This window comes from Abramis brama (genome assembly GCF_963993115.1).
Source record: "Abramis brama genome assembly, chromosome: 24".
In the NCBI taxonomy this organism is placed as follows: domain Eukaryota; kingdom Metazoa; phylum Chordata; class Actinopteri; order Cypriniformes; family Leuciscidae; genus Abramis; species Abramis brama.
The window spans coordinates 25149205-25160993 of NC_139986.1; the positions used below are offsets into that span (position 1 = coordinate 25149205).

An 11789-nucleotide genomic window follows, 5' to 3' on the forward strand; every position below is an offset into this window, starting at 1 on the left:
ATGGTTTTGGAATGCAAAAAGGAAAAAGAAATTAATAATTATCTCAAAAATTTTGTTTCATAACATGAAAGAAAAATAAGTGGACATAAAATAAGGTTGTGACTGTTTTTACATAAATATTAAATATCTCATTTATATTTATGTTTTTATTGTACTTTTATTTTGAAAAAAGTTCTTGACGTCATAATGGGTTGTCCCACCAACCATTGTAGTATCTCATATCTATTTTTATCTGACACACTGTCGGTAACGAATTAACTTCTTGTTTTAAGCCACGTTTTAGCGGTCTTGGTCAAAGATAGTTATAAGTATTGTTACATATAGGGTTGAAGCCGATATTAACGAACCTTACACGAGTTTTACCGAATCATCTACCCGAAGAAAGTATTACAGGCGTCACGTTCTTGAATCTAAACCTTCTGTCAAACAACATGGACCAACTTGAAGTAGCAACACAAGAAACCAAGGTGAGATTTCCTAACAGTCTGAGTTATTGTTTTTCTTCGGTTATAATATATATATAATGTTATAATATGAGTTGGTTTAGTACCGGGCCTGTCAACCATTATACAACAGAAGGATGAGTAATGAGTCCAAACATGCATAACATGTGATGACTCAGACTCTTGACCAGTGGATTGGAGTTACACCGTGATGAACTTTACCCAGTTAGAAGGTGTTTGAATAGAATTAAAAAAAGTTGATGGGTGACGTCAGCTTCAGCATGTGGACTTGAGTCATAAGTAATAAATATTACAATACTTAAGTCCAGCGTTAAGTATTGTTTTTTTATTATTGCATTATTAATATTATTATTTTTATTATTATTGTTTTATTAATATAAATGTTAATTTATTAATATTTTTTTCAACCTTATTTTAAGAATTAGGCTATTTTATTATTAGTGCTGTCAAATCGACGTTAATCGCAACTAACAAGTTTATTTATATATATGTGAGTGTGTATGTATATATATTTGTATATAGACACACACACACACACACACACACACATATATATATATATATATATTTACAAACTTTTATGTTAGATGCAATTTTTATTAGTGCTGTCAAATCGATTAATCGCAATTAATTGCATCTAACATAAGTTTGTTTATATATGTGTGTATGTATATATATTTGTATACACACATTTTATATATTTACAAACTTTTATGTTAGATGCGATTAATCGGTTTGACAGCACAATTTATTACCATATTAAACAAGTATAGTAATATTTTGAATTACCTTTTTTATATTTTCAGTTTTCATTTTAACTAATATTTTCTCATTTTACTATGTGCTTTTGACAATCTTATTTTTTATATATTTCTATTTAGCTTTAATTTATTTATCTTAAGCTTAGGGTTAGGGTTAATATTTAGGCCTATATTTTATTCGTTGGTTTATTTCAGTTACCAAAAACGTTTGTAGCTTTAGTTGTCATTTTCGTTTTAGTTTCAGCTAACAATAATAGCACTGCTTGAACTTCACATTGCATTCCCATCACCCTGTATTAAAAAGAGCAAATGTCTTGCCTCATGCAATAACTGTCATGAATATAAAACTCAGCTTGACTGTTTTAATGTAGGCCAGGACATATAAGTTTACCTACTATTCATGGCACATGTGACAGGCTGTTATTCTGCTTGTTCACTGCTGAGGGTGTTAGTTGTTGTATTGTAAGCCTAACTTCTGGTGGTCGAGTGTTTCAGTCATTAATGTGATCATTCTGTTGTTTTCCCAGAGCCCCTGGGGTGCTCCCGTCCTGGCACCATCGCCCTGCTCTCTGGCTGATGTTATGAGTGAGGAGTTGGCCCGACAGCTGGATGAGGAGGGCAACACTTTCCCAGACTGCCCAGAGTGAGTCTTACAAACCTATATATCAAATTAGTACGGGTCTAGTACCCCGCCATCTTAGGCTTAGATTATTTCTACAATGGTAATATGTGACCCTGGATCACAAAACCAGTCACAAGTCACATTTGTGTCAATAACCAACAATACATTGTATGGGTTAATCATAAAATTATTGATTTTTCTTTTATGCCAAGTAAAAGTAAAGATCATGTTCCATGAAGATATTTTGTAAATTTCCTACCGTAAATATATAAAACTTTTATTTTTGTGAGTGAATGAAGCACAATCGTGAACATAAATGAACAACTTTAAAGGCGATTTTCTCAATGTTTGGATTTTTTTGCACACCCAGATTCCAGATTTTCAACTAGTTGTATATCAGCCAAATATATGGTCAAATCATAACAACCCATACATCAATGGAAAGCGTATTTATTCAGCTTTCAGATGATGTATAAATCTCAATTTCCAAAAATTGACTCATGTGACTGGTTTTGTGGTCCAGGGTCACATATATGGTATAGTGACTAAGCAGAGCTGCACGATTAATCTTTAAAAGATCACGATCTCGATTCAAACACCCACGCAATCTCATTCCTGAATGAGAGTGTGTGGCCTACTTGTCTATTAAACCTTTGACAAAATCACACCAGAACTTTTAGATCTGTGTTAGCGCTGACCCAGAGAGAGAGAGCGGTTGTCATGTATAGGTATGAAACAGCTTCACAAACAGTCTTTTCCACCACACAGTATCATTATTTCTGTCTTACAAATATTCATATTATCAGAGAAGTACTAGGAGGATAAAAGATTTGAGTTATCTAAAGATTTTAGATATAAACACTGAGTTCTACAGAAGCGAATCACCATTTGAAAGTCAGTTGACTCTTCAAATAAAGATTGTGTTGATTACATTGTTATGCCACCAGGTAACGACAAGTGACTGTTAAACATTTATTTGTCATTGAGTCATTCTTTCAAGAGATTCGTTCAATAAAGCTTATTCATCCACTAATAAAACAAGCGAAGTATTCATGAGTGAGTCACTAAAAACTTTTATTTTATTTTTTATAATTCAGCAGCAATTAAGAACCTCTTGTAAATGACATGTTATTTTGTTTAGTTGTCTGTTCAGGATCATGGGAGAATCGTGATCTCTGTTGTTTTTTAATTATTTTTAAACCAGCAGTTGCTATTTAACTTGTTTGACTTCAAAATATAACTAAGGTAGCAGCAGCTGTATTTTCATCACAAAAAGTGGTTATTTTTCAAAATAAAAGTTTTGTTTTTCAAAATAAAAGTTTTTTTTTTTTTTTTTTTTAAGTGGAGTTTTTCATAATTTCTGAAGGCGAAATCATCTTTTGTATTTATTTACTTCATATTATTTTCAGTAGCGACCTGAAGCTGACCTGCGCTTCAGAAGCGGAGACGTCCAGCGACCTGATACTGGCCCAGATGCTTCAGATGGAGTTTGATCGCGAGTTTGATACGCAGCTGCGCAGGGAGGAGAAGAAGTTTAATGGAGACAGCAAAGGTATAACCATGAAGACGTATATCTGAGTGAAGCAGCTTCGAACAAGAAAAAATGTTGCGCCAGTAAACACATCATCAGAGAAGAGAGGATGCAAGAGGGAGGAAAACTTATTTTGATTAAAGATTATGAGGCACATGAATTCATGAACGGATGAATAGTTTATAATAAATACTGCAATATTCAATAAAAAAAAATGTAATTCATGGTAACTTTAATGCATGTTTTGTTCTCATTCTATGTATATACTTCCATTATAACCTGAACAATTAATTTCCAGTCTCCATATCATTTGAGAACTACCGCATGGTTCATCCGTATGAGGACAGTGACAGCTCTGAGGATGAGGTGGACTGGCAGGACACTCGCCATGACCCTTACAGAGCCGGTGAGCTACAAGAACAGTGCTATTTAGTATCATTTCATTTTTTACATTATTATTAATGTTACTATTTTATCAAAATTAATTTAAATTAATAGTTTTGTTTATTTAAATTAATATTATTTATTTAATTACATTTTTACTTTTTTTATTTTTAGAATTATTTTATTATTAATACAAAATTATTGCATTTATTAATATTTTAAATTAACTTTTATTTTTATATTTTCATATTTTAATTTGTTTAAATTTTAGTCAGTTTTTTATGTGCTTTTGTCATTCTTATTAGTTAGTTTTATTATAAATTATTTGACGTTTAAGTCTAAGCTTTTCATGTAATATTTTTACGTTTTATTTCTGCTTGTTTGTGCCACATATTAAATCATATTTTTAGGTGTCCTTACCAGTTAATGATTTTCGACCTGCCTGCATTTTATTCACTCGCTCAGACAAACCAACTACCACCCCTAAAAAGGGCTTTGTTGGTAAAGGCAAGAACATCACCACCAAACACGACGAGGAGGTCTGTGGACGGAAGAACACCGCACGCATGGATAACGTAAGGCTCGTTCACACTTTATCCAAATAACATTTTGAGAATTGTCTTCACACTTTTAATCTTCTCGATCTCTGAATGGCTTTATGCAGTTTGCTCCGGAGGTGCAGGTGGGAGACGGGCTCGGCATGGACCTGAAGCTCTCCAACCAAGTGTACAACGCTCTGAAACGCCACTGTCAGTCAGAGCAGCGCCGAAGCGCTCGACTTCATGAGAAGAAAGAGCACTCTACTGCTGTGAGTAGTTCTCACTTTTAAAGTCGACATGAAATGAAAGTTGTGATATTCTTTTCTTCCCTATTGAGGCGTATATCCAAGTGAAACAAGAACAAATGTAGGGCGGGACTTGATTTTGTCTGTGGGGAATTGACTGGATGGTTGTGGTTTGCTATTGGTGGATCAAATGTGACTGACAGGTTGCCCCGCCCTCACGCCAGTAAACGCATCATCAGAGAAGAGATGTCGCTGCAAGAGGGAGGGGAAGTTTTTTGATGAAAGATTATGATGGCACATAGATTTTAATAAAAATAATGATGTGCATGAGTAAATACTGCAATATTACATTCTTTATTATTTTTTTGTTATTTTGTTAAATTTATTTCAGACTTAAACCTTAGAAGAAATGTTATGTAAAACCTAATCTTTATTAGGTTTTACATTATTTATTATTAAATTTAGTTTAGTTTACTTTAGGGGTTTTTAGACTTAACTTACTGTATAATAAATGTATTCTAGGTCTGAAGTATTGATGTATCATTCAACAAATTGTAATGTTAAGGCAATCCAGATTGTTCATGGGTTTTTGTATTATTGTTAGTTGGTTTGTTTGTTTTATTATGTATGTCTTTTGTATATATGTGATAAAACTATAAAAAAAAAATATATATATATATATATAATATGAAATGTATTCTGTTCAACTTGTGTGTTGTGACTGTACATTTAATGTCCTTTTTTGCGCAGGAACATGCTGTGGATCCCAAGACCAGACTACTGATGTACAAAATGGTGAATGCTGGGATACTGGAGACCATCAATGGCTGCATCAGCACAGGAAAAGAGTCAGTGGTGTTCCATGCTAACGGAGGGAGGTTAGTGCGTATGATTACTGCGTTTGCAACTCACTGAAGTCTTACATCTATCACAAGGGTGCCTTTATTTAGCAACACTACTCTCGTTGTGTCTCCTGTAGCTTTGAAGAGAAGATTGTTCCGGAAGAGTGTGTCCTCAAGGTTTTCAAGACCACACTGAATGAGTTTAAGAACCGGGACAAATATATCAAGGATGACTACCGCTTCAGAGACCGCTTCAGCAAGCTGAACCCTCGCAAAATTATCCGCCTGTGGGCTGAGAAGGAGATGCACAACCTCACCAGGTACAAGAAAGATATTTGATACATTTATCATGATACAAGAGATTCATTGGATTTGCTGCTGTGACTGAATGCCTTAAATAAATTAGGATGACACTACAATATAATATTGTTTAATGTACTTTATTAATGTGCTACTGTTCTTTTTCTCTCATGCACGCTCAAATGTACGTGTAGGATAAAGAAAGCAGGGATCCCGTGCCCGGATGTGATTATTCTCAAGAAGCATATCCTTGTGATGTCATTCATTGGGCAGGATCATGTTCCTGCACCTAAACTGAAGGAAGCCATTCTGAGCTCTGAGGATATGAAGAAAGCATACTACCAAGTGCTAAACGTGAGTGCACTGAAATGCTAGAATGTTAAATGGGTACTGGGTAAAAAATACGATTTTTGCATACTTTAATTTGTGGTTATTTTAATAAACAAAAACATTATTGTGTCCAGGCAGGATTTGTTACTTTATTACAGTGTTTAATTACCATGTAAATAATCATGGTACTAATTTTGGGGTGACGTATGACTTGAATATTTGTTTTTGATTGACTGTTTCTCAGATGATGCACCGGCTGTATCAAGACTGTAACCTGGTTCATGCTGATTTGAGCGAATACAACATGCTCTGGCATGATGGACAGGTTTGTATAAGATCGGACATTATTAGTAGTACATCTCTTTAAATTCCACACACCGATGCTTTTCATGTTGTCATGAACTACACTACCGTTCAAAAGTTTGAGGTCGGTAAGATTTATAAAATGTTTTTGAAAGAAGTCTCTTATGCTCACCATGTGTGGAAGCTTGTTTCCGCCATGGAATACATCAAGACTGCATTTATTCCTGTGATCAAAGCTGAATTTTCAGCATCATTACACCAGTCTTCAGTGTCACATGATCCGTCAGAAATCATTTTAATATCTATAAAATATCTACTTAAGAACTTGAAATGATCATGTTAAAAACAGTTGTGCTGCTTTTAATTGGTTTGTAGAAACTGTGATATACTTTTTTTTTCAGAATTCTTTGATGAATAGAAAGTTCAGAAGAACAGCATTTATTTTAAATGGAATTCTTTTATAAAAGTATTAAATGTCTTTATTGTCACTTTAGATCAATTTAATGCATCCTTACTGAATAAAAGTATTCATTTACAAAAAAAAAATCTTACTGACCCCAAACATGTTGGTTTTTACAGTGGAGCTCTTAAAGAGATAGTTCACCCAAAAATGAAAATTGTCATCATTTACTCGCCCTCGTGTCTTTCCAAACCCGCAAGACTTTAGTTCATCTTCGGAACAAATGAAGATCTTTTTAATGAAATCTGAGAGATTTCTGTCCCTCCATCACCCAAAACTCTTGATGCTTCAAAATGTTCATGAAGAAATCATTATAAAAATGAAGAGACTCTCTCTTTATGAACATTTTGTAGTGTCAGGGTCTTAAAGATGAACGAAAGTCTTTAGCGTTTGGACCGACATGAGGGTAATAAACTGGTGGTGGATTGAGGAGAGATCCCCTGACATGATTGTAAAGCGATTTGGGTGGTGTTTTCATCAAAATGTGCAGTTGTACATATGAAAGCGCTATATAAATGCCTCATTCATTCATTCATAAATGAATTTTCATCAAATGCATCATGACCCCATGAAGTTTTCTTCTGTTTTTGCTCATGAAGGTGTGGTTCATTGATGTGAGTCAGTCCATAGAGCCCACTCACCCTCACGGTCTGGAGTTCTTGTTCAGGGACTGCAGGAATGTGGCCACAGTAAGTGTCTGAACTATCGTGTGCATGTTAAAGCCATGCTGATCGCTCTAAAGCAAGGCTGTGCTCAGTAATGCATGCTCTTTTCTGTTCTCCAGTTCTTCCAGAAAGCAGGTGTGGCCGAGGCTCTCAATGTGTTTGAGCTGTTCAACACAGTGTCTGGACTGCAGATCAACAGCGACAATGAAGCTGATTTCTTAGCCCAGGTTCGGACTTTAAATGTTTGTTATTTGCAAAGTAATTCAAAAAAGCAAATGATACTGTGACCAATATGTTGGATAACAAAGGGCTCGTTTACACTTGGCATTAACATGCGACCTGTATCCAGATGTTGTCCACATGCACATTGAAAAGACGAGTGTAAATGCATTCATGCTATCCGACCTGTGTGTGCTGGTCTGGAGAAGTCGAGGATGCACTGTGATCAGATCTTAATTTAATGTAAACTGTATGAAACTCAGAAGCGAAGACAGGAGGCTTGGATGTATCTTCAGCAGGATTCTTCATTGAGAACTTGCTGTTGTTTGCTGCAGTCATCAAGTCCAACTACCCAGCATGCAATAGCCGTCATTTCACCGTCTCGGTTAACTTTAGACCCGATAAAGATAAGAGTAACCCACTTCTAGCCAAAATAACTTGCGTGATGTATGATATTCCATCATGTAAGCAAACTCTACAGTGACTACAAGGTGTTTGGTTTCATTTCTTTATCATGTTCTATGCGTAGCCTGTGTGTTGATTCTTGGGCTATGGTTAGACGTCTATTACATTTTCACAGACAGCCCAGATTTTGCCTTGTTTTAGCCTAGACATCTGTGTTTGGAAACACAAAATTATTTGCTGGGTAAAGCAGTGATGCATTGTAGTTTCTGCACATTTTAGTGGGCAGTGCTTCGAAATGGAGACAAAGCACCTGGGTGTCGACCTTAAACAAAGCATGCAAATGAAGTATCCAGAGATAGGAACCCACCCAAACTAGAGTGTCACCAGTCCCAATCTAGTCAGCGTAACTATTCAAAGAATGGGACAAAGACAAAAGGTGAGGGTCTCAATAATCCGGCTCATTTGTCTTGCAATAAACAGAACAGAAACTGGCAGAAAACTCTTGCTGGAAACTTTGCTTTACCTCTTAAAATGCTAAATATAAGTTTTTCAGGTGATGTTCTTTCAGGATTTAGGATCGGCAGTTTTTTAAATAAACTCTTAACTTTGTAATCCCACAGAACGCGCTCTAGTCGTCATCACGGGAATCGCTGCACATAGCTGGGTGTTGAAGTAGAACTCATATATAGTTGAAAGTTAGGCAGTCATTCTTTATCTGTAAAGGATGCATAATTAATTTCCCCACCACATTTAGCAGCAATATCTATGCAATGCATTATTATTTGCAACCTCGTCCGTCTTGATTTGCGAGATTTGAAATGCATAGCCCTGCGACTGAAAACAGTTTTGAAAGGAAACCCCACTGCTTCAGGTCGACTTTGCACCATTGCCATTTTTCCATTACAGACCTATTTTAAATATTGCATGGGAAACAGGTATCAGTTATCCAGATACTGAAGCCACTTGATAAGCGTAAATGTGCCGTGACCTAATTGGCTGATGATCAAATCTGCTTTATTGGATCACACATGTTAATGCCAAGTGTAAATGCAGCCAAAGATTGCATATATGTGGTTTAGATGCAATTTGATTTGAAAGGTGGCAAAAAGATCCTTTAAACTTTGTTATTAAAAACAATTGTTTCATGCATTTTTACAGATTGAAGCCCTGGAGAAAAGAAATGAAGATCACGTACAGAAACCGGGCAAGAAAATCTTCAACGCCACCTGTGACGGCAGTCCACCCCAGTTAAACACTGATGATGATGATTAACACAAGCACAATAGTCATTTGAATAACAAAGGAGGGAAAATTCCTCCAGTCACAATAAGGTGTGGAACGGGATGAACGCCCGTGGCCATGTGAAATACTCACACCATCCTTCTGCTGTTTGCTCGGTGTTGAAAATGACACATTATGGTCATTTGAGACATCAAGCATAACCTGTCATTTTTTTAACGGACAGTTTTGGAAGATGGTTAAAAACAGATATTCAAAAAAAAAAAAAAGGAAACAGTAACTATAGAGACACATGTGATGTTTTAGAATTGTGTGGTGTTAAAAATGTGTCTCCTTCCACAAAAAGGGCGAGCAGGCAGTGAAGATGTCCTGGAAATCTCTGAATGCTCTGAACGTGTGTGTTTATTTGAGCTTTAGTAATGAGCAGAACGCAGGACATCGCTCCAGTTCTGCTGTTCAGCCTGGGTTTTTATGTGGAATCATTTTACTGCTAAGATGACTATTGATGTAGATTTGTGGTCTTTGGAAAATCAGGTAAAGATGAAAATAAACTCTTGAACGGCATGAGCAAGTTCTTCATTCTTGACCTGCTATTTAGTTGCTACTAAATACATTTTAAAAGTCTGACTTATGATTTAGTTTTTATAGGAACAGGAACTTTCTTTTTTTTTCTAGGTTAAATTTTAATCCCTAAAATATTTATCAAGGGCAGCACAGAAACTCCAGATTTGTTTGTACAAAATGATTTTACTTCAGAGCAGAACAGAATATTGTCCATAAGGTCAGTAGCAGGGTTATTGTAGTTGAGTAAAACTAAAACCCTTTTCATTTAGTTTAACTTGATGTACTAAAATAACTGGAATAAAAAATATATATTTTAAACTATATAGACATTTAAAAAAAACTAATAAAATTTTGAAAGAAATATTAAAACTTAAAAATTTATATGAAAACAAAATATAAAAATAAAAAACAGTTCAAAATATTAAAATCTATATATGCAATGATACTAAAATAACAAAAGGTCAGTAGTTCATTCACTTTGCTTTGCTTTATTTTTTAGAGTTATTTATATCATTGTTAACCCTCTGTTCAAGTGGCGGTCAAAAATGACACATTGTTGTTTTGTTTTTTTCAATGTTTGATCATAATTTGTTATTTAATATTTTGTATTTTAAGGGGATTTTATGGTACTAAGTTATATTTATGCAGTAGTTTTGAGCATGGACCTAAAAAATAAAATTTCCAACTTAAACGGTCATAAATCTTGAATGCTTTAGACCAAAGACATAAGTTTACACTGTAAAATATTATGTGATCAGACAACATATGTTTTTACATTGCTTTAACTCATCAAAATTAGTTGAGCAGTATTTAACTTTTTTCATAAGTATACAAGATTATACTTTTTTTTTTTTAAATTCAGTTTAATGTAATTTAAGTTTAAATGACTTAAACATCCAAGTTGATTGTACTTAAAAATTTACGTTAGCAACTTTTTGTTTTACAGTGTAGTCTCTTTAGTCTAAAGACGACACTAGGCAGATTATTGCTGAAGTGAAAAAGTTTTAAAAAGTGAACTTTAAAAAGTAAAATTTTACATTTATTATTATTATTATGAAAAATGCTCAAAAATACCATCTTGAATTTTTATATGAAATATATATTCCAAAACACGTTTTACTCTAAAACTGAGAATAAATCCATAAACTGAGCCACAAATCTAAACAAGTTGTGTTCCAAATATGAGGTGGATATCTCAATAAATGAGCTTTCAGGAAGATTTTGTGCGCAGTACCAAAATTATGAAATTCGACCATTTTTCATCATTCGACCACTATATTCATTTTGACCATGAACAAACTATTTTTCAGGACCATTCAACCTTTTCGTATCATGTTGGCCTACAAGATTTTTTTGTTCACACAGTAAGATCCAAAACCTTAACCAAGTTTCATACCATTCCGATGAAGTAAAATGACTGAACAGAGGGTTAATACATTTGCATTATGAAATAATTGTTTGTATGTTATAAAGACAGGCACAGATACATTCCCAGGGCTGCAACTGGAGAACATCATGTAAACAAAAACAAACCAGAATGTCAATAGGCTATCTTTTTTCCTTTCTTTTTTTGCTGATTCATCTTGTACTCTTCCTTCCAGAACATCCTACACGTCAGAAGTTGTAAAAAACAAAACATAGGTCATCGGCTTTTAACTCATAACCCCACTACAATATAACGTTACTCAAATATTGGGGTGACGTGTTAACATTTTCATATTATAATTACGGATAGGCCTTTCTAATGTAGGCTATCAAATTCACAACATTGTCGGAAGGCTACATAAAATAAAGACGTGACGTATTAAAATAAATAGACAATAGGCCTAAAAGTACGCGGTTCAGAAAGTGATTCATATGTTGATTCAGTTTTGCTCAGCGAGTTTATTCAGTTAATGATTCGTCGAACTGATACT

The 11789-nt window shown here is 34.5% G+C and overlaps 1 protein-coding gene across 2 annotated transcripts; it reads left to right on the forward strand.

The window, feature by feature from the left end:
- The first annotated feature begins 183 nt into the window (after positions 1–183).
- riok3 (RIO kinase 3 (yeast)) lies at positions 184–9873 on the forward strand. 2 transcript variants are annotated; one of them, XM_084102860.1, is made up of 13 exons: positions 184–467; positions 1753–1868; positions 3257–3399; positions 3677–3784; positions 4228–4337; positions 4427–4570; positions 5297–5424; positions 5526–5708; positions 5883–6042; positions 6263–6343; positions 7381–7470; positions 7566–7673; positions 9229–9873. In XM_084102860.1, the coding sequence occupies exons 1-13, from the start codon at positions 432–434 to the stop codon at positions 9340–9342; spliced, it is 1521 nt and encodes a 506-aa protein (XP_083958986.1). In that variant the 5' UTR covers positions 184–431; the 3' UTR covers positions 9343–9873. The 2 variants fall into 2 exon arrangements, with proteins under 2 accessions (XP_083958986.1, XP_083958987.1); XM_084102861.1 differs by having other exon boundaries at positions 202–467; positions 3260–3399.
- Positions 9874–11789: the final 1916 nt, after the last annotated feature.

What these genes read in the sequence shown, in the direction of transcription:
- riok3 (XM_084102860.1), top strand. Translation starts at nt 432, where the DNA reads ATGGACCAACTTGAAGTAGCAACACAAGAAACCAAG. An exon ending in ACTTTCCCAGACTGCCCAGA is followed by an intron (nt 1,869 to 3,256) that starts GTGAGTCTTACA and finishes TATTATTTTCAG; the next exon opens with TAGCGACCTGAAGCTGACCT. An exon ending in GTTTAATGGAGACAGCAAAG is followed by an intron (nt 3,400 to 3,676) that starts GTATAACCATGA and finishes ATTAATTTCCAG; the next exon opens with TCTCCATATCATTTGAGAAC.